This window comes from Mustela lutreola, chromosome 1 (assembly GCF_030435805.1).
Source record: "Mustela lutreola isolate mMusLut2 chromosome 1, mMusLut2.pri, whole genome shotgun sequence".
In the NCBI taxonomy this organism is placed as follows: Eukaryota; Metazoa; Chordata; class Mammalia; order Carnivora; family Mustelidae; genus Mustela; species Mustela lutreola.
This window is the reverse complement of record NC_081290.1, coordinates 14,983,755-15,006,784: the sequence shown is the minus strand read 5'-3', so window position 1 is coordinate 15,006,784 and position 23,030 is coordinate 14,983,755. Positions and strand designations below refer to the sequence as shown.

At 35.6% G+C, this 23,030-nt stretch overlaps 1 protein-coding gene across 5 annotated transcripts in view; it reads right to left on the bottom strand.

Annotated features, from left to right (window-relative positions):
* Positions 1–23,030, bottom strand: part of EPHA5 (EPH receptor A5) — a 350,197-nt gene that overhangs the window by 299,255 nt on the left and 27,912 nt on the right. For all 5 annotated transcript variants that reach the window (XM_059160233.1, XM_059160250.1, XM_059160224.1 and 2 more), the window contains exon 2: positions 17,351–17,415. In XM_059160233.1, coding sequence (XP_059016216.1) covers positions 17,351–17,415 — 65 coding nt within the window. The remainder of the gene's footprint in view (positions 1–17,350; positions 17,416–23,030) is intronic.

Sequence of the window (23,030 nt, the reverse complement as noted above, 5' to 3'; positions counted from 1 at the left end):
TAGATGCAATCATACAGTGTAGAATAAAGAAAGCAAGCTGTTATGTTCTTCAGACATCAAATGATGCTAGCTATGACATTCAGAAATATTAAGATATCAAGCCTTTAAAGTGCTTAATATTTCCCTCTGAGTTCTCCTATGAGTTAAGTCAATATTCTCATCCCTAGAAAGATTTAGTAATTGACCTACTTGACCTAATTCATAAAAGGAGGCCAATGCAAAAAAATGAGCTAAATTTAAAAATCTCCTTGTAGCTGTGGTTGTGACTACATGATAAGAAACTGTCTACAATATTATAAATGATTCAAATTGCAGTTAAAAATAAGTAAAACTGATTTTGGAATCACCAACTGACACAGCCAGCATCTGGATTCCAGTATGTGGGTCTGTTAGCAGTTATTTTAATCTTTATTTAAAGAAGGCACTTCAATAAATGTTAACTGAATATCACATACAGCCAAGTTATACTCTAAGCAACAGTTTTACATTTTGAAAAGAGGCATTTTGTAAAACGGCTTGATATTTAAATTTGTCCCTGGCAGTGGAGAAATAAAACATCAATTTACTGCAATAACAAAAAAATACTTTTGAATGTCTGAGGTTTGATAAATTCTTCAGTAAAGTTCTAACATATCATTGAATACAAGATTTACTCCTTATATTTCCCAAAGTCCACAGAAAATATCACTATTATCTACTTCATTATTTTGAAAAAATATTTCAATATTATTTATCTGATTTTAGAGTTTCAAATTTCATTGTTAAAATCCTTTACAAGACTTGAACTGCTTTATGTATTCAATTGTATAACAGATAATCTCCAGTACTGAAACACTGTTTTAAGAAGTCAATGTCTGTTGCATCTCTGTATCCTGTATAATTCTAGAAGATCAAAAGATTTGTTGGATATATATTTGTTGGACAAGTGGATGAATATATAAACCACAACTACATCAAGAAATTGAGTCCAAAGGCATAATTTCAATGTTATATGCTAGATCATATAATTTCAAATCAAAGTTTTATTTAGAAAATCCACTTGTGCCTGTGTGATGCAGTAGATTTAGATAAGATACAATATTTTCACATGACATGAAGTCACTAGAAACTTCTGTGAGATTTTTGCAGTTTCTTTCTCTGTCCTATCAAGGGGCAATAGATGAGATTCCACAGATGTTTAATTAAAGCATGAGCTAAATAAATAATTCAGTTTCTCATTTATGTAAATGAAAAGGGAATTTATTTCATTGACCCTTGGAAAAAGTAGATCTGAAATCTCCTACAGTAGCTTGCATGTCGAGCTCACTGTGTTTCTTTAATATGAATATAGAATAAGCCTAATGTGGCCCATCCAACTGTGAGTAGGCTGTAATTTTCAGTGACAGACTAGCTAATTGTTATTATGGTGGCTTAGACAAAATTTCCAGACGTGTAGGAAAGTGGCTCATAGGCACTGTTCCATATGCCATTATGATAAAGGAGAAAAACACATTCCTTCACTACTAGTTCTCTGTATCATTGCATTCAGACAGATTTTAAAAGAAAAAGTTCTTTATTTGAAGAAAATGTTTCCTCAACTGTGTTTCACTGAAAGTTCTTCACAAAGATGTTCCTGAGTATAGTGGGTAAAATGTTTCCTGATCAAGTGTGGGTTAACCTGCAGTGCCATTAACATGTTTAAGGCTTAGTATAATGCAGCAGGTAGAGAAAATTAAATGTTTAATTCCATTTAAGTTAAACTTCCCCAACTTACTTAAGTATAGAACTCCTTCAGCTTCACACATTTATTTCCTGTTTCAATCTTCAGTAAAATATCACTTTGAGAAATATTGGACATCAATTCAGGAGTTCCAGTCCTCCTTAATTTATTTGTCTAAAAGTCTGTCTTGCTTAATAAATACATATTCACTTAATGGAATGTATAGTTTAACCAAAAGAAAGAAAGAGAAACAGAGAGGAAGAAAGAGAGAGGGAGGATCTATCTCCAATGATTCTCATGGACTCTTCTGGATCTGACCACATTATAACTTAAGACTCCTTTAGAAAAATAGAAATTGGCACCTGTCTTAGTTCAGGTTCTATAACAAATAGCACAGACTATGTGACTTCAACGACAAATATTTATTTCTCACAGTTCTAGAGGCTGCGAAGTCCAAGATCAAGGCTCCAGCAGACTTAGTATCTGCTTATAGATCAACACCTTCCTGCTATATTCTCATATGGCAGAGAAGGAAGAGGGCAAAGAGACAGAAGGACATACTTCTCTCCCCTGCCTCCTCTCATAAGGCCACTATTTTCACCTTGAGCTCCACTCTTTCAACCTAATTACCTTCTGAATGCCTCACCCCCTAAAAGCATCACATTATGATTTTAACATATGAATGGGAGGGATGTGGCCCAAACAATACAGAGCAATCAATACCTAAATTATCAAACTTCAACAAATTCACACCTCAGTTTTCAGACTTACCCACCCCACCTAGAACCATAGAATTGATTTCTTCATTAGATATACACAAATTCAAACTTTGAGCTAATTCATAATGCTAATATCTTTGTACACATTATTACCCCTTACTCAAAGTCAGAACTATAAAAGCATAAAATGTCGGGGTGCCTGGGTGGCTCAGTGGGTTAAGCCCCTGCTTTTGGCTCAGGTCGTGATCTCAGGGTCCTGGGATGGAGCCCGACATCCAGCTCTCTGCTCAGCAGGGAGCCTGTTTCCCTCTCTCTCTCTGCCTTCTGCTCTGCCTACTTGTGATCTCTCTCTCTCTCTGTCTGTCAAATAAATAAAATCTTAAAAAAAACAAAAGCATACAATGTAGGCATTAAAAGAATCTCAAAAATTGCCAGCAATCATTTTTTACTACATGAGTAAACTGAGATAATTAAAGTTTGGAACAACTTACAGATTGTTATCATTATTGTTTTTTGTACTGTTCTTGCCATTGCCTTTGTGGTGGTGGTTTTCACAGTTTCAGGCAATATGAATTCATTTTTAAAGAACACTCTTTAAAGTGTATTGGAAATCTGACTGAAAGTTCCCCCAATAATGGGTCCATGATCAAGGGAATGAGACTGATACAAAGCGAAGGTCAAGCAAAGCTTTATTTCTCGCCAAGCATCTAGGATCAAACCAACCATCAAACTGGCTGGTCGGGGATGCGCCTTACAGAGAGGGCCACGACCCCTCCCTGCCTCACAGACTAACTTTTATAGAGCAAAGGCCATGTGGTTGGGCCTGGCCACACACAGGTGGCCAATGGGATTGTAACACACAGAGAAAGCTGCACAGTCATGTTAGGTCCCACACGGGTGGCCAATTGAATAACAATTCACCCCATAGTAGCCATTTGAACTAGCCTAGCACCTTGGCCAGAATTGGCACCCAAAAGGCGGGGCCCACACTCCTTGGTAGCGAGGGAGACAGTGTGCGCGCCCCACCGATTGGCTGTCTCCACCCGGCCCGACTCATCCCTGCATCCGGGCTCTGTTCTCTCCACCTGACCTGACCACCCTCCTATTTGGGCTCTGTTATCTGGGACTGGTTGACCATATTTTACTGGTTCCCAGACTTGCTTTTAAGTAGGTTCCCCTGGGGTGGGGTGGGGGGGGGCAAGGTCACTTTAAGTTTTACTGCATGAACAACAAAATCACTGTTTAACCGGATGGAGTCACTCTGGCTAAATAGCCCCTTACACTGACCACACTGCAATACTACAAAGAACCCCAACTATAAAATCCTATGGTTCATTCATTATTTTTTACACAACTTGTCCTAAAGTTTCCATCTGCGGAAGTGGAGTGCATAAATATTCTTTTAATTTAATATTTTACTGATTGAGTATATGATATTGTATCTTCATACTCATTTCTACTTTCAAAGAACAGCACAATAAACATGTAGCTATCAGGAATGAACTTCAGTGCACTAAAAAATAATGGTACCATGAAAACCAAGGATGGCTGGCTAGCTAGAAAGCACTATCAAATAGCTGATGACTTGATAGCTGTCTTTCACCTTCTAGATTAATGACATACTAATAGCACTTTTTGGAACCATATTAATTTTCCTAATATTACTGCTGAAATTATATATGTGATTTTTTATCATAACAACCTCAATCTGTATATTTTAAGAATATAATTAACTCCAAATTTATAAGACGATATAAATGCCAAATACCATCATTTCTATTAATCACCTTCAAAAATCTCATTATTCAGTCTGGCATCAAAAGAAAGCAAATAATAAACCAGAGAATCTTGCTTAATGGAATGACTTCATGTTTCAGGATTATACTTATTGTTATGCCTTTAATAGTGCAGAGTGGAAGGATTTCTGACATAAACTGAGTAATCCTGCATTACTTGAATAATTTATAATCTCAGCAGAGCTTGTGATTCACTGAATTCCAACACGCTTGCATGTTAAAATCTACTAAAAGTCCAGGCATGCCCAAATATGCAAACCTCTATTTAAAATGAACTTCTCCAGGGCTCCTGGGTGGCTCAGTGGGTTAAAGCTTCTGCCTTTGGCTCAGGTCATTGTCCCAGGGTCCTAGAATTGAGCCCCACATCAGGCTCTCTGCTCAGCAGGGAGCCTGCTTCCTCCTCTCTCTGCCTGCCTCTCTGACTAATTGTGGATCTCTGCCTGTCAAATAAATAAATAAAAATCTTAAAAATAAATAAATAAATAAATAAATAAATAAATAAAAATAAAATGCACTTCTCCAATATCCTTGGCATCTATTCGGTCCTGATGTATATAATGTAGAATGGAATAAATGAAGGGTTAAGTTCAACGTTCATGGAGCAAAGGAACATTATTTCCATTATCTGTGTTCCAGAGCAACGACTAAGAAATAAAGCTGAATTAGAATGTATTTTCTGAATAAACTCAGATCCACAACCTCTGGCACTATACAGTCAAAACAGCATTCTGGATGTGTTAAAATAATATAAGGAAATCCCACATAAAGGAACAATATTAATCGATAGTAAATACGGGCTTCCTCTTTTGTTTTTATATTTCTGTATCTGCAACTTGCTCATCAGGAAGAGACTTGGCTTTAGATGCAGCACAGGGACTTTCAGAACCAGGTCAGCAATCACAAGGGTGATTTTCTTGGGCTCTAAGGAAACAATGAGCTAATAAGATGCTATTAGTTTTATGCCTCCTCATAATAACTAGATGTAGACAGAAATATCCAGCCAAAGTAGCCTAGAAGCTACAGAGATATTTGTGTTACAGAAAGAATGATGCACACAGCATAGAGAATACAGTCAATAATACTGTAATACGTTTATTGTGGCGAGCATTTCAAAATGCGTATAATTGTTCAATCACTATGTTGTGCAGATGAAACTAATCTAACACTATATGTCAACTATAGTTCAATTAAAATTTAAATATAAAGAATGATGAGAACCAAAAGATATGTAATCCATCACTGCAAGGAAGCCCAAAATACAAGAATGGTGGGGAAAATAACACTAAAATCTTAAATAAATCAAGTAGACCCCTCCAGTAAAATTACTGAATGTTGGATAAAATCCATATGTATTGTAGAAATTGTACTCCTGCTCTAGAGTAAAAATACATATATCTCTTTTCAGAGTTATAAATTTTCAGAGTGTTAAACTTTCATAGTTTTGTTTGAGACCACTGTCTTAATCTGTTCAAACTGCTATTTCAGAAAAGCCACAGAGCGGGTAGGTTATAAACAGGAGAAATTCATTTCTCACAGTTCTGGGTGGTGGAATGATCAGATGAGGACTTCTCACTGTGTCCTCACATAACAGAAGGGGGCTAGCTAGCTCTCTGGCATATCTTTTATTAGGGCGTGAATCCCATTCATGAGGGCTCCATTCTGATGACCTAAGCACATCCTAAAGGCCTTACCTCCTGATACCCTCACATGGGGCCCTGTGATGTCAACAAGAATTTTGACGAGGACACAAACATTCAGATCATAGCACCCACCAGTCTACAAAATGATCATTCTGCTTTTGATAAATGGTTTTCTCCTTTCATTGTGAATCTTCACTTCTTGCTACAATTAGTGCACATTCCTGTTTTGTTTTTGGGAAAGTGAATTGTTCATCATGGGAAAAAAAAATATTTTAGAAAACTCTCTATGTGTACCACACAAATGGCCAGGTGACTTCTGGTAAAACCTCTTAAGTCTTCATTAATAAAGAATCTTGATGCTTTATTTAACAAGCAAACACATTTTTCCATCTTCACATTTTAAGTAAATATACTTAGTAAAGATAATGATTGAGACATAATGACATTATAAGTGCATCAGTTACTAACTATCTCTGGGGAAAACAAAAATAAAAACAAAAACCAAGATAACCACACATACTGATAAAGGCCAGGCAACGTGCTACCATTACAGTGTTTCCTCATCCTAATCCTTATAAGAATATTGTTCAGTAGGCAGGCTTACACATAATCTATAGATGAGGAAATAGAGATACAGAGATTAACCAATTTGCTACACATTAGTAATAAGGGGTGAAGCCAGATTTATCACCTAGATGAACTGTTTTCAAAGTCTCCATGTCAACCACACTGCTTCTAAGGAGGTCAGTATTTAAATAAATTAGTCATTTGGACTGAGCCCAATAGTGAAGGGACCCCAGAGTTGTGTGTATGTTTGCACAGGTTGTATATTTCACAATTCTACGTGATGTCATTCAAACTTGTCTGTTTGCATAGGAGAGGAACTGAGTCCTGTTTATCAATGTAATCTCAGTGCTTGGTTTATATTAGTCTATTGGTAAAAATAAATTGCATAATTAAATAATCCTGGCTCAGGGCTGCATGACACAGAATGAATTAGAACCCTTTGATGTTGCTTTCCATTATTCTATTTTTAGCCAAATATGTGCAGTCTTTTGGTTCCAAACAATCACCACTTCCTAGAGATTCAGATGCCTAGTTATTTATCAACCAGTAACAGATCCAGTGAATATCAATTGACATCCAAGGCATCAGGGGACATGCTAGAGGTAAAGACAAAAAGATCTTTACACTGGAGAAACTTAACAATAGGTAAATCTAAAATATCCAAATTTTAGTGTGTTCAATACACAATAAGCGCTCTATTGATTCAGCCTAGGAAGTGGTCACCCTGCTGGGGGGTAATGAAAGGTTTCATGTCTTGTGTCTTCAGCTGGGTCTTGAAGAATGTGATGAACAGTAAGCCAGGTTATACAGACAGCGGGAGGGGAAGCAGTTCAAGCAATTTGTACAAAACGCGAGAGGTAGAAATTTATATGAATCCTTTGTGGAGTTAAAAAGAGAGAAATTAGTTCATTTGGAGGAAAGGGTAGTGGGGTATCAGCACAAAGACCCGAGCGGCTAGGCTCCGGAGCACAGAGATTCCAGGCTGAGCAATCTGGACCATCCTTTCCTGCATTAGTGCAAGCAATGAACAGCATAAAAGGAAAAAGAGAGAGAGAGAGGGAGAGCGAGGGAGAGAAACAGAGGGAGGAGAAGAATAAGGCAATGAATAGCAAAAGCCTCAAAAACTTCAAACACAAGAGGAGTCTTGCGCATTCTCTCTCCCCCTGCTGCCTTTAATGGAAATAATCAACAGGAATGCTGCATGATTACACTATATTTTTTCTCTGTGGGAGAGGGAGATTATGTACTCAGAACCATAAAGCATTTTGCTTGCAAAATTAATTCAAATTGACTTGCATGGGAGCACTGTCACATGAATTGAAAACAGCTGAAGAATGGTGAGAGGAGGAAAAAAAAAAAGATGATGATAAACAGCAATCAAACTACTCCGAAAAATACCTAGTGTTTGGACCCTGGGGACCTCTTCAAGGCCCAGTTTTATTTAACATCTTCATTAATGAGTGGGAAGATGGGAACAACAACAACAAAAATTCATCATATTCACATATGGAAACTGGTACAAATAGCAATGAGAACAGAACATTTTTTTTTTTTTTTTTCAGAAGGAAAAGGATTTTAGGCCCAGATTTTACATGGACCACAACATTTGGCAAAGAAAATCTGGACAGAAACCTAGAAATCCTCATATACCTAATGAGGAAAAGGGAACCATGCGGACCCAGTAGGAAACAGGTGGAAACGATATTTGGAAATAATCCAGGTGTGTGCACAGGTGTCTCACATCACAGGCAAGGTGACAGGAACTTGTACATGACTCTTTAGAAATGATCTGAAACTCTTCATTTATGCTCCCTGCTTGGTATACAGACCAATGGAAAAATCCATCAAAAAAGGAATGAATGGGAAGAATTAAGTATTTCAGCAGAAAACTAGACAAGGTGTTGAGAATGGCTAGCATGGCTATACACACTCCAATCTGGAGGGGAAAAGAGACAGAGGTTGAGATGGAGGGAAGAAAAATTTCACAGCACGAATTTGTAAACAGGGAGGAAAAGAATTAGTTGTGGAGCCATACTTGCCTGCAGAAGTAGAACTTAAACTATGGTCTGAAGGATGAAGCCTTTACCTAGGGGATTACAGGCAGGTGAAGGCGGAAGGATTAACAAAAGGATTTCAGGGGCACCTGGGTGGCTCAGTGGGTTAAAGCCTCTGCTTTTGGCTCAGGTCATGATCCCAAGGTCCTGGGATGGAGCCCCACATCGGGCTCTCTGCTCAGCAGGAAGCCTGCTTCCCTTCCTCTCTCTCTGCCTGCCTCTCTGCCTACTTGTGATCTCTGTCTGTCAAGTAAATAAATAAAATCTTTAAAAACAAACAAACAAACAAACAAAAAAAAAAAAAGGATTTCATGGATAAGGTCATTCTCCAGTGTATATTTGTGAATGTCCCTTACAATGTGGGAATGTGTTTTGAGAGCTTCTAAAGAAGAAAATATTTACAATATTCTACAGTGACTTTGAACAAATAAAGTGATACCTAATAAATAATACAAACATATCTCGACCCCACTTTGTAAGAATATACTGTGACTATTGCTAGTTCATGCAATATAATTGCATATATCAAAGACTAAATACAACATTTGTCTCGTATGCCAAGGCAGAGCTGGACATTTTAAAGAACTTTCTTCATAATTGCTAAGTTTGCATGTGGGAAATCTGAATGCAAAATTGTGTTTCTTCTAAACTTCAGTGTATGCTTAATGACTATCTTGAATTCTTTAAATTATTTATCTTAATTACCTTACGGGTTGGGTGTTCTTTTTGTTTTTGTAAAAACTAATGAATACAAAGCTACTTTGGAACAGGATTGTTTTTCATTATACTGGCATTTGCATTATATAGTATAATATCCATTCCCTTTAGAATTATTTTCTATCACTGTCCAAATAAAGTGCTTTTCTATATCCACTAATGTGTTCTTTTTTACCCACTTCAGCATTACGTTAATCTTTATTAGCCTCTCCATGCTCAGTGTGGGCCTCAATGCTTGTCATTATCTTTCCTCTCCTTCAGCAGAAAGCAAAGCCAAAATAAGATTCTGGCAAAACTTACCTTGATTATAACCAAGATGTAAGAGATTATCAGTGTTCAAATATTTCCCATCCTTTGCTTTTCATTTTGGGGAAAGTGAATCACACACAACCCCCCCCCCCACCCAACACACACACACACTTTTGGTAAATCTGTGTATCAGAATAGAAAATCCAGTGTAAGTTCTTCCAGGTTCTAGTGAATCCACGTAACACACTAACAATGTATTCACAGTCCATTTTAAGTAATCTAAACCTGAGTTATTTTCAACTTCAAAAGTAAGTACACAGGTTCTCTAGCTCAAAGAAATCAGAAAATAGAACAAAGTGACACTAAAACAAGAAAAGCCACAAACTCCTGTTTTGAAGTGTCTTGAATGGAAGATTATTGCTTGTTATTTCTCCCACCAGGCAGAGATCTGGTTACTCCGTCTCTATTTTATTACAAATATGACTTAAGTCAATATTCTGAAATCTTTCTCAATTGAATAAATTATTGCAAATGATGCTAATAGCCCCTATGATCTGCATAGGAAAAGATTTCACAATAAAGCTTACTTTATTTGACTGAAAGAAAAGACAGCGAACATAAAAGAGGAGCTTGCAGGACAATTCAGAAGTGAGACCCAGGGGACTGTGTGGCTTGCCCATTGTGTGCTCCAGGAAGTACAGAGAACTCAGTGGGGAAATGGCAGGCTCCACCAAAGCAAGGGAGGCAGGTGTATCTTGTGATCTTTTGTAAGAACAACACATGGAAAAAAAAAAAAAAGAGCAATAGTGGAATTTCTGAGACATAAGAGCACAATCTACTCTAAACAAACATCATGACCGTTAATTTGATTCTCCCGAGAATAAGCCTTAAAACGAGTTGTTAAAATTTCTAAGAAAACAATGTTATTTACAGCTATGCTTAGAGTATATAGATTAATCAATATTAAATGCTCCAGAAGATGACTAAAATAAATTCAGTGTAATTTAAAGGAAGCAAAATACATCTTCAGGTTGTGTACAGATAGGCTGATAAAGCTATGGATACAAGATTGAATATTTAAGGGAAGGAAAAAAAAAAGGGAGAGAGAAGAAAACCATAAGTGAGAAAATATTTATTTTATTTTATTTTATTTTTATTCTTTAGATTTGTTCATTTATATTAGAAAGAGAGGGAGGGAGAGAATCTCAAGCAGACCCCCTGCTGAGCCTGGAGCCTGACACAGGGCTTGATCCCAGAACCCTGAGATCATGTGATCATGAGATCATGCTCTGCTGAAACCAAGAGTCAGATGATTAACTGAGCCACCCAGGTGCCCCTAGAAGATAGTTATCTGAGAAGAGTCTATTGGTTCTGCTGTTATTCAGCCAAAGGATTCAATCAGAAAATTAGGATAAATGTATTGCCATGAAGCTTGTTCATCATTCTCTAAATATTTTCATCATTTTAATTGAAAAGTGATTTATACAACATAGCTTTTACTTTTAAGGAAAAATACATTCTTGAAGGTTTTGCTTATCTTTTCCTAAAGTCTAGATGGGGAATTTGCTTCTATACAGGCCATTTAATGGGAAAGTGAAGCTAATAAAGTCTAATTAAAATAGTTATAAAATTACAAGTATTTTATTTTATTCTTAAGATTTAATCTACTTGTCAGAAAGAGAAAGTGAGAGCACAGTAGTGGGAGGGAGAGGGAGAAGCAGGCTCTCCTCTGAGGAAGGAGACCAATGCTGGGCTCCAATCCAGGACCCCAGGATCATGATCTGAGCCGAAGGAAGACACTTAACCCACTCAGCCACCCAGGCATCCCAATTTACAAGAATTTAAAAGTAAAATCTTATGAAAACACCAAAGAAAAACTGCAGGGATAAGAGTCCATCATAAAATCGACAAACTCAGGTCCTCTTTATTATCCCTCACCCCGTTCTTAAGAATCATTATTGCTGTTGGGGTACCTGCGTGGCTCAGTGGGTTAAGCCTCTGCCTTCGGCTCAGGTCATGATCCCAGGGTCCCGGGATTGGGCCCCACATCGGGCTCTCTGCTCAGCAGGGAGCCTGCTTCCTCCTCTCTCTCTGCCTGCCTGTCTGCCTACTTGTGATCTCTATCTGTCAAATAAATAAATCAAATAAAATAAAAATTAAAGAAAAAATTTAAAAAAAAGAATCATTATTGCTGTTAAATTATGTCTTCCTAATAGGTTGAAACCAAAAAGGTTTGAGAACCTCAATATAGAATATTAATGATAGGTGTTCTGAAGGAAATAGAAATTACTCAAATAAGCAGTAAAATTTAAAATTGAAGGTAACCATGCATATTTTACATCAATTAGCCAGAAGTCAATCTGTGTTTTGCTTGTAATTTTTTGTTGTTGTTGTTTCTGTTCTCAATTAAAAGCCAGTTTTGGGGGAAAAATGAGTTTACAACCCTTCTCCTTAAATTTATTCAACATGAGATTGGAGAATTGAGTCTCATGTCTGGGCGTTGAAATATGAAAATTCTTAAAGTCTACTGACTTCATTCAATAGTCAAATGCCAAACTTATAGATGACTGGTTATCGCTTTTAGTTAGCAAAATGTTGCTGTCTGGATATATCTGGAAACAGCAATAGGGAAGCAGCTTTTAAATCAAGTAACATCCTCTCTACTTCTTTGATAGTTTAGGGATCAAGTGGTGCACTAAAATACATTATCTTATTTTATCTTAAAAACAACACTGTGAGACAAATGACATAGTAGTCACACAACCTCACCCGGCACTTAGGAAAGCCAAAATTCACAGAAGTCCCCCAAACAATAGGAATTACAGATACAGCTGGGAGTCAAGTTAATTCATTCTTTTAATGATCTACTATATAATTACATGTGTGTGTATTATATACACACAATATAACAAACACAACATAATTTTGAGCACCTATGTGCTATATATACATTTTTTTCAAATACTAATGATCTGGCAATGAATGGAATGCAACCCACTCTGGCTCATTTAAAACTTTTTTCAGGTGAATTTCCTTTTCAGCATCAATTCCTCTTTTATATAAACTAGGAATCTGGGCACCATCCAGAACCCAGTCATGTCTCTGGAGACCTAAGTGTTTGGAGGACTTCGCCTCTGGTTTAAAATAATCAGTCTCCTGGAAGAGCGGGGCTTGAAATAGAATCAGTCTTTTACAGCTGCCTAACCTTGGGCAATTCACTTACCCTTACTGAGCCTCCTTTTCCTCATCTATAAGAATAATACCAAGTATCTTTTTTTGCATTGTCATTGTTAGTGTTAAATGAATTTATGTACTTGAAGTATTTTGCACAGGAAGACAATTAGAAACAGTGATCTGATACCAGATGTGCCAAATACAATACATGTGGTCTTCCCAGTGTGGCACAAATTACCAGAGAGACCTTGAGCAAATACTGTCACCTCTCTGCCACTTTTATACATCTATAGAAAGAAAAGATAGGACTAGAAAGCATTTCATCTACCACATTGTTCTAACACACTTTGATTACTCATTCTAAAAATAATAATGCTGCCTCAAACTCCAATGTCAGGGACTTTTGTTTTCTTCTGTGCCATATTCACTGTGCCTAGAAAACTCACTGACACATACTAAGTTCCAAGTCCTGTTGAATGAATGCATGCAGGAAATTTGCATAAATAGCAAACCTTGCTGTAACATAGTACTTCTAGATATGTCCAGATTGAAAAAGGGAAGGAGAGCTTAAGTTACTAGCACGAAGTATGTGTGTGTGACGGGCATGCACATAACACATACACATACGGTCTCTTTCACATACTGTGGCTAAAGAGCACATGCTGAAACCCTGATTCGAATGACGTTTCCTGATGAAGGGGAAGTACTCAAACAAAATCTATCTAGAAGAAATTATCTCAGCATGTAATAATCAGAGATTTTTTTTAAAGACCCTCCTGAAACAAAAGAAAATCCTGATGACTACAGTTCTTAAAGATATAATTTATTTATTATTTGATATAGAGAGAGAGACTACACACACGTGTGCAGGCACACAAGTCGGGGGGGGGTGGTGGAAGGACAAACAGACTCTGCTCTCTGAGCCCTGAGCCCCACTCCGCTAGATATCTGGACCCTGACGTCAGCACCTGAACTGAAATCAAGAGTCGGTCACTTAAATCCTGAGCTACCCAGGTGCTCCAATGATTGTACAGTATTAAATGACTCTAAAATACTGCTAACGTTACAGACTAGCAACTTAAATAATTTGCTGACTCTCACAAAATAGCAACCTTTATTCAGCTTTGGGCTGTTGAGGCTATAGAAGGCTGCTAATTCCGGTTCTGAAACTTCCAACTAAACAGAGAAGCTGGAAATTCAGATTTTATTTGGAATATCTCAATCTTTAATGCTGACAAGGAATTCAAATGGATATAATTATATGGAAAAATAAGCAAAAACAAATCAAATAAACAAAAAGAAACCAAAACGGTTGGATCTCTTGGTATAAGGAGAATAGAAATGCAGTAGATCAAAGAAAGAATATTTGCTGAGTGCCAACACGGGGCCAAGTTCTACTCTCAGTCCCACTATTTAAATCTTGATGTAAAACTGTATCTCAGGAATTTGTGCTCCATTTTATTAATTTTAAAACAGTAAAGTAGGTTATCATTTTAATACATATTTACAGAAGTTCTCTTCTATGCCAGAACCAGAAACAACTTGTAGAAACACTGCAGAATGGTAACATGAGATAGTTATAAGAAGCCCAGGAGTTGACAAGCAGAGAAAAAGTATCACAGGTGCAGTGATTGTTTCTAAAAAGTGTGTGGAACATGTGCATGACTTTAAGGGATGGATAACAGTGTTTCTTTTAAATACTTGCCTAATTCTTAGGTGCAGACTTGGGGTAAATAAATAAAATATTCATTCCAAAGGCCTGAAATTCAAAAAATATTCTGAAAAGGAGAATATTCTTATTTACTTAGTTTAATAATGGCTTTCAGTCTAGCGGAGCTCTGAGTTAGATCAAATCCAGACAGCCTTACAAGAACAGTCTTCCAGGAAGCTATCAGATCAAATAATGACAGCTCCAGGGGCTCAAGTCTTTGAAGAATCTCCTGTCCCACTCTGCCTCTCCAGTGCCTGCTCGCCTGCTGCTTTTTACCTCGCCAGCCGGTTTTTGGTTTTCCAAGGCTACCTCACAGCTGGAGAGGCAGGAAAGGACATAAGGAACCTAAAATGCTAAAGCTATTAAAATAAAGTAAAAGAATGAAAGAAAAAAGACAAAATCCAGTTCCAATAAATAATAAAATTTTAACCTAATTTAATCTTTAATTTTTTTAATGCTAAAGTTAATGCTGCTGTTCTAACAATATTCCATCATTTTTCTTGCATAAATAATCCTGCATTGCTCCAAAACTGGTTAATTTCTGGAGTTCTGAAAAATTGATTCTGACAATATTTGCCAGTTTTCTCATGGCTAATACGGAGAAGACTATTTGCAGAGGCCCTTACTCCAAAATTTCTGATGGCCTCACTTTTGATCTATGTATCACCTAATCATAAATGGTAAAACCTTCTAACAATAGAGTAATATATTAATTCTTATTAGAATTAATTACACTTTGAACACTCATTTCTTTAAGCTGTAATTTTAAAATTTCCTTTATTTTGTATTTGAATGACATAACACAAAATAAAACATCTATGTTCTCTACACATTGGACAAGTGTGGACAAATACATCCTGGGGCGAATGCACATTCACTGAGTTTCTCTACTTTAACTTTTTTTTTTTTAATATCAACATCAGGCATATCTATGTCAAAGAAACATAACTCAAAACATTGTAAGAATGTTGAAGATAAAACTCATTGTTTAAAAAACTGAACATGGGGGACCTCATGGCTCAGTGGGTTAACAACCTGACTACTTGATTTTGGCTCAGGTCCTGGTCTCAGGATTCTGGGATCAAGCCCTGTGTTAGTCACTGCACTGAGTGGGGAGCCTACTTAAGATTCTCTCTCTCACCCTCTGCCTCTCTGCCTATCCACCCTCCCCACATACTTGCTCTCCAAAAAAAAAAAAAAAAAAAAAAAACTGAAAATTTAAAAATTAAAAAAATTAAAAACAAAATCAATAGTATACTAAAAATTATACTGGAAAGAGAAAGAAAGCATAAAGTTGTTAGAATGAAAAGTGCTCATTCTGGATATAGAGGGACTATGTTGCTACAACAGAAATAGTTGTGTTTTATACAAAATTCATGTACAAAATTGGGTAATCTCCCCAAAAATTTAAACTGCAAAAGCAACTACAAATCAGATTTACCCTCAAAGATGGACTCTGCCAAACCTTTTCTGAATAACTCCTGGATAGAAAGAGGAGAAACACAAAACTCAATTCAAAGGGACTATGAAAAATTTTCTCAGGCTTTTAAAAAATTAACTTCAACCGCACCTATCAGCCTTCATCCCTGAAAGGGCAATTTAAAATATCTACATAACAGATCAAGTTTGGTATGTGAAAAAATTCAGAGTACGAAATATAGCTATAGGTTCCCATACACAGATATTATCGAGCCATCTACTTGTAGAGGGGTCATGACAGATGAAAGAAAAAAAAAAACAATTTGAGATGAGGAGTGCGAAGAGGAAAACAGAAACGAAGAAGGAAGAATATAGGAAAGGTATAAGAGAGACTGAGAGAATATACACCATTACGTTGGCACTGGCTATATTTGCTTTGTACTATACTTTTTCCCTTTGGCTTATACTTATGTCTTAACAGCTTAACAACCTGCTAATATACTTTATTTAGGGTATGTCTCTAAATGCATAATTTTTAACAACCAAAACAAAATACCATCTTAATGAAAGAATTAGGAGATTAGGATATAAGCATATAAATTATGAATCACAATAATTAATATCACTTGTTTTACCTCCATAATAACTCTGTAAAGGACTGAATAACATACCTGATTTTGTTCCTCAAATGCAAAAAAAATAAATAAATAAGTCTTGACTAGTAGGGTTATGACAATGTTAGATTACTTAATAACCCAAAATTAACTTTGGAAGTCATAGGAACTACTATTTCTGTGAATAATTTTCTAAATGCATTACTTATATACACTATACTATAAAGTTTTAAATATTCAAAACATTTAAATTATTTTCTCAAAATAGAGTATTGAAAAATACTATTTGTCCTTGCCACAATATAGTTCTATAATGAATTTAGGTAGTTTGAGTCTGAAAATTATAAAATAGGTAAATAGTAAAGTTATATATAAATAAAAATCTCTCAAAATATATTGTTTTAATAAAAGTCATGCAATAGTTATTATTTTCTGTGTAATATAATGATTTTATGTCACACTATTTTACTTATATTAATATTCCATCTGATAATATAGTATACTTTTAATTGAACAGAAGATAATCAAATACTTTTTAATTTAATCCATGTATTAAGACTGTAGTTTTACTTAATTTTACCTAAAACACATTATTTCTAATGTATACCAGTAAAATAAATTACTAGCAAAAACAACTGCTGATTATAAAAATCTTCCAATGAAACAGCTTTCTGAGAGTTTTCACTGAAGAAAAATTTAAGAACTGAAAGAAAACTCTGATTACCTACTTGATTGCCTAAGAAACTTTTAATCTCAGTAAAATATAAAGGAATTTCTTATATCATCTTCATTCCCTAATGTAGTGAATAAAATACAAAATAAATTGTGCTTGAATCAACACTGGTCATTGACATGTTAATCTTTATTTCCTAGTCAATATAACCAGGATAATAGCAAATCAAAACATTTTCAGTTAATTTTCATTTTTGACATTTAACATGATGTCCACTCAGGTAGCTTAAATTGTTGGGAAAATATAATAAAGGCTTACCCCATTTTTCGGAAAAGCAATCCATCCCAAGTCCCCCATGACAGTACGTGAATCCAATAAATTCACTGAAAGAAAAAGAACACAAAACTGAGTCAAATGTATAAAAAAGTATCACTATTTTCATAGTCTTTATAAAGTGCGTATTTCTTACATAGCTGAAATTAAATTAAGTATTCCTCATGAATACAAGAGTTATAATTTAATGAAAACACTCTTTGGATGCGTAAGAACAAGTGATTTTGAATAAACATGTGGAGAACAATTATAGCAATAGTACGTAAACAAGTCATTACTCTAAGTGCTCTTTTTTGTCAAATAAGAATAAAAGAAAAGAATTAGTAAAAGGAAAAAGAAAAAAAATGAAAGTCCACGGAAAACTAAGGACTATGTCACTCCTTTAAAGGCTCTCAATTTGGGGATTAAGCTGCCATAAATTTGTGACTAAACATAATGTATTTTCTTCAGGAAAGCTATTATGAAGCAATTAACAAATAATTTACATTAAACAGAAATAAGCTATCCCCAAGTTTCTAAGAATTTTTTGGTGTGATATTAACTGAAATCTGTAATCCAAATTGCAAGTTCAATTAGGAAATAAATCCACACACGCATAACTAAGCCAAGAAAATTATAGCAGCTCTCAGGGTTGTTGCTAGAGTTAACTGTCCACTGCATTCCCCCAAATATCTTCTACTTACAAATAACCATAGTCTATAATGTGCTTCTTACAGAACTATCAGCTACATTTTTGAAATGTAGACCTCAATTATGGTTGGAAATACTAAAATATTTGGAACTGCCAGAATGGCAGCCCGAATATCATTATTACAAAAGGAAGCCATGAAAGACTACGTGTACACACATGCACTCACAGATACACACACACAGTGTTTGTATTTCAACAGGTTTATCTACTGCTCTCCCTCCCCGGGCCCAAGTTAAACTAGCTTATGGGATGTTGAGTCGTCAAGCTGTCAAACTGCTTCAGACCTGGGTCACAGATGATCATCCTTCCAGCCGATTATGCCCATTCCACGTGATCTACCTGGCCCCCCAGGCAGCTGAACCAGTTTGAATGAGCATGGCATATGGACCCAAAAGGGAAACTGAGTTATCCCTAGTCAGAGGTACTGAAGCTTCTTCCTTATACTACTTCAAGAACCACTACCTTGAAATGCTACCAATTTGGGGGGGAAAAAAAAAAAAGAAAAAGAAAAGAAAAGAAAAAAAGTTTCTATCTGTAAGTGTGAAGCTGGAGTACTAAAGTAGTAATACCTGATAGACTGAGAAATGTGTTACAATACTCTTATACCAAAATATAAGGTGATGGGGTGCCTGGGTGGCTCAGTCCTTAAGCGTCTTCCTTCCCTTGGTTCAGGCCATGATCCCAGGGTCCTGGGATCAAGACCCGCAATGGGCTCCCTGCTCCTTGGGGAGCCTGCTTCTCCCTTTCCCACTCCCCCTGCTTGTGTTCCCTCTCTCACTGTCTCTCTCTGTCAAATAAATAAAATCTTAGAAAATATAAGATGAAATTATTAAAACCAAGGACATTAGGATCACAATTGAAATAAATTTTCTATGTGTTATAGAAGTTATATGCATTTAAACCTTATTATCCATTGTTTTATTTCACATAACATATGCAAACATATATGTCTTACTAAGTTAACAGTCTGTGTAATACTAGTTATATAAAGAGAAATCAAAACTTTACAACTATCATATGATCTCCCTGATATGAGGAAGTGGAGATGCAACATGGGGGCTTAAGTGGGTAGGAGAAGAATAAATGAAACCAGATGAGACAAACCATAAGTGACCCTTAATCTCACAAAACAAACTGAGGGTTGCAGTGGGGAGGGGGTTTGGGAGAGGGCAGTGGGGTTATGGACATTGGGGAGGGTATATGCTATGGTGAGTGCTGTGAAGTGTGTAAACCTGGTGATTCACAGACCTCTACCCCTGGGGATAAAAATGTATCATATGTTTATAAAAAATTAAAAATTAAAAAAAAGTTTTAGAAAACACAGAAACATACTCAATAACATATATATATGGCAGCCTTCTATGATATGTGTGTACTCAATATACTTGTCTATTTCTCTCATTAGGTTCTGCGCTCTTTAACTCTAAAAATCCATGCCTATAGAATGTTTGCATCATCTTTAGCCTACACATATCAGAGTGGCTTTATAGAATAATAAAATAAATAATTTGTTGGATTATTCTTTTTTAGAAGAAATTGGGCTAGCTGAAAACTCTTGTTTAAAATGATAAAAAACAAACCAGAACTATCCCACTACCCACTGACCTTGCAAATCCACCAGTCATCCCACTAAATCTAATTTTTTAGTTAGATCCATACTCTTTTTACTCTATTGTTGGCTTTTCTAGTTTCCATGGGGATAAAGCTACATTAAACTTAAATGTCCTTGTCCTCATTTTAGTTTTTCTGGGACACTAGGGCTATGTCTAGACATGACTAAATACCATGGGAGTACAGAATCTAAATCGTTATGTTTATTCAACCTTATGATTCACTTGATTCACCTTTGATATTGAACCGCAGCATATCTGTGTAGACCTGATAAAATAGAGCAAATCAGCAAGCTAAAGGCCTTCTACTATGATGGCAGTCAAACTAAACTTAATCCTGTAGTGGCAAACTGATGTGAATAGGAATTCTAGGAATTCCTAACTAGCCTGTCATGAGAAAAACAACATTCCTGGTAGGCCTCTTAGTAGCATGTGGATCTTCAAATGTCCATTACTACCAACAGAATTCCAGATGTCCTTCTTAAATTTAGTTACCTTCACGTGAATTAACTTTAATCTAAGTTGCTATTCTTAACTCTTTTTTGGCTGAAAACATAGGAGTGTATGCGAAATTAAATGCATGAATTCAAAATACTAGCTGGGCTGTTAATACATCTATTGAGAATTTTCAATATTGGCATACGTTACTAAGCACGTGGGAATACCCACAACAGAAATGTAGACGATCCTTCTTCTGATGATCTTGTCAAAAGTTCTTCTTCAAAGAAATAGATTAGGAATTCTGTCTTATAAATTAGGAAGTTTATAAGACATAAACCTATGTCATTTCCTACTACTGTCTAAAATTGGTTTTGTTTTGGAAACAGATGCTTTCATACAATTCACAATGCAAAGAAGATACTTATACATATGATTACTAAATTAGAAATTTTTAAAAAAGCAAAAGTAGATGTTTCAGGCAATTACTTGCAGATTACTATATTATAATTCTGTTCATATAATTCAGAGGAAACTGGAATTTGATGCCTCGGGAAAAATAATTAAAATTAGAGTTAGGTAGTAGATAGATTGATAGAGATATTTACATAAAGATAGAAATAGATATATAGATGTACGGATACAGAGATATGGAGAGCGTTAGCTTTCTTATACCTCCAAGCTTTGCACGTGCTGCTTCAGCTTGTCCTTCCTGCCCTTTTGAATCGCTACCTTCATTTATCCAACAAAACGTATTTCAGGAACTGTTACCTCTAAGAAGGCATCTGTATTCCTCTTTCTTAAATCTAGATAAAGTATTATTACTGAATAGTCTATTAGCACCCAATCATTATCTCCAAAACACTGAATATACAGAATTGTATTGTTCCCTTAAAAGAATCCCATGTTTGACTCATGCCTATGACCTAGCCTGCACTCAGAAGAGCTGAATAGCTGTTTGTCTTATTAATGAATCATTTGGTCAGTGGGCAGATCAGGAGGGTGTGTCTGAACCAACACACACCAGTGGTTCTCAACATGGGCATCTGATAATGTTTGGAGACATTTCTGATTGTAAAAAATGGAGGGTGGGAGGAATATTTGCTACTGGATTCTCACGGGAAGAAACCAGGTATGCAGCTAAGCATATCTCAGTGCACAGCAAAACTTCCCCACCCCAGATAATAAGAATTATCTGGCTTAATTTCACTAATGCCAAAGTTAAGAAACGCTGGTATACACCTATGATGCTATCAGAAAATGTCTATTTTCATATTCTTTGTGCAGCACAGCAGTAGCATGAGTTTCATTAATAGAAGTTAGCATATTTGGAGGCATTCCTTATAAATAAAAATACTCCTATTTAAGGAAATAAGAGTAATAAAAATTGAAATCACACATGGGGGAAATAGATTATTCTTATTATCCAACACCCTTAAATCATGTTTCAAGTAACTAAGATAACTATTATTATAAGTGTTCTTATTTATGCTTTAATGATTTCTCAACATTCATGATGGCATGCATGAAAAAACACGGCAACACTGATACTATCAATACCTCCATTTCCTCTACTACTTAAGCTAGTAACATAAAAACCAGAAGTTTAGACATAGGGTATATATAAATGGGCATTTTCAGAAGTTCATTACCCAATTTCATTACCGAATTTATTAAAAGGGGAGATTGGCAGTAATGGAGCACAGTCACTAAATATCTTCTATGCAACAATTACAGTAATTAAATTGTTCTGAACAGTATATATGCTTGTTGTAAATTGCAATGAATACACAATGAGTATTGATCCTCATTGTACAACTTAATTAAAACTTGTCTGGGAGAAGCCACTAATGAATATAATTAGAGGGAATGTTTGATACCACAGTTACTCTGGAAGACATTAATTAGATATCAGAAATTTTATGGAAAATGTTTTTATTCTATTATTTATATTTTAAAAATAAAGTCACACTATTAAACTGAAAGACAGTCTTCAAGGTCATTTTCCTCAGCCATTTTATAATTACAATGAAAATGGGCATATTAGTTGGTATTCTCATCAGTAATTAAGAAGACTGATTCTCCAGGAGAAATAACTCTTCAGGGGTCAATGAGTATATAGTCTATTACAAATTCCTAAAGTTAATATAGGAAAAAAAAATTAACTAATACGGGAACTTTTAGGAAGTAAAAATAAGTTAACTGTCTATCCAGACAAATAACAGATTACAACTGAAACTAATTCAAACTAATCTGAAATATACTTTAATTTTATTACTATACACTAAGAAATTTAACGTTTTCTTGAACAGAGAAAAGCCTTTAAAGAATTTACTTACAGAAAAGTCAGAAAGTTGTTAACTCATTTTTTTGGTTGGGATTCAAGAGCGGGGGAGGGAAAGGATAGAATGAGTAAAATTTAATATGCATGAGAAGATTGCTAAGTTCTTGACTTCACACATTCTAACAATTAAAGATTAATTTAAGTTAATAATTCAAATATGCTCTTCAGTGATTATAACTTTCAAATATTCATAACTTTCCGTGTATCATTTTGACTCCATATCTTCCTCCTTAACATCTTGCTAATATTAGTCATAAAAAGCAGAAACAAATTTGTTAGATTCTTCAGGAAAATGATACAATCACATGAAGGTGTTTTGAAACTTTAGAGTCAAAAGACAGCCCAAGGACACTCCGACCCACCACCATTAGTTGGACAAGGCTCTGAAACAATGTATGATCCTTGATAACACGAAGGTAAAATAGAGTGCCAGTGGCATATTCCTACACTTACTTTGTTTCTATTTTTCCCTATCTTTACATAAACAAACAACACGCAACTGTAATGGTATAGTTGGACCTTCACCACAGCAGGAATGACTACTTCGGATTCATAGCAGAGAAGATGGCACTGTTTTTCTTT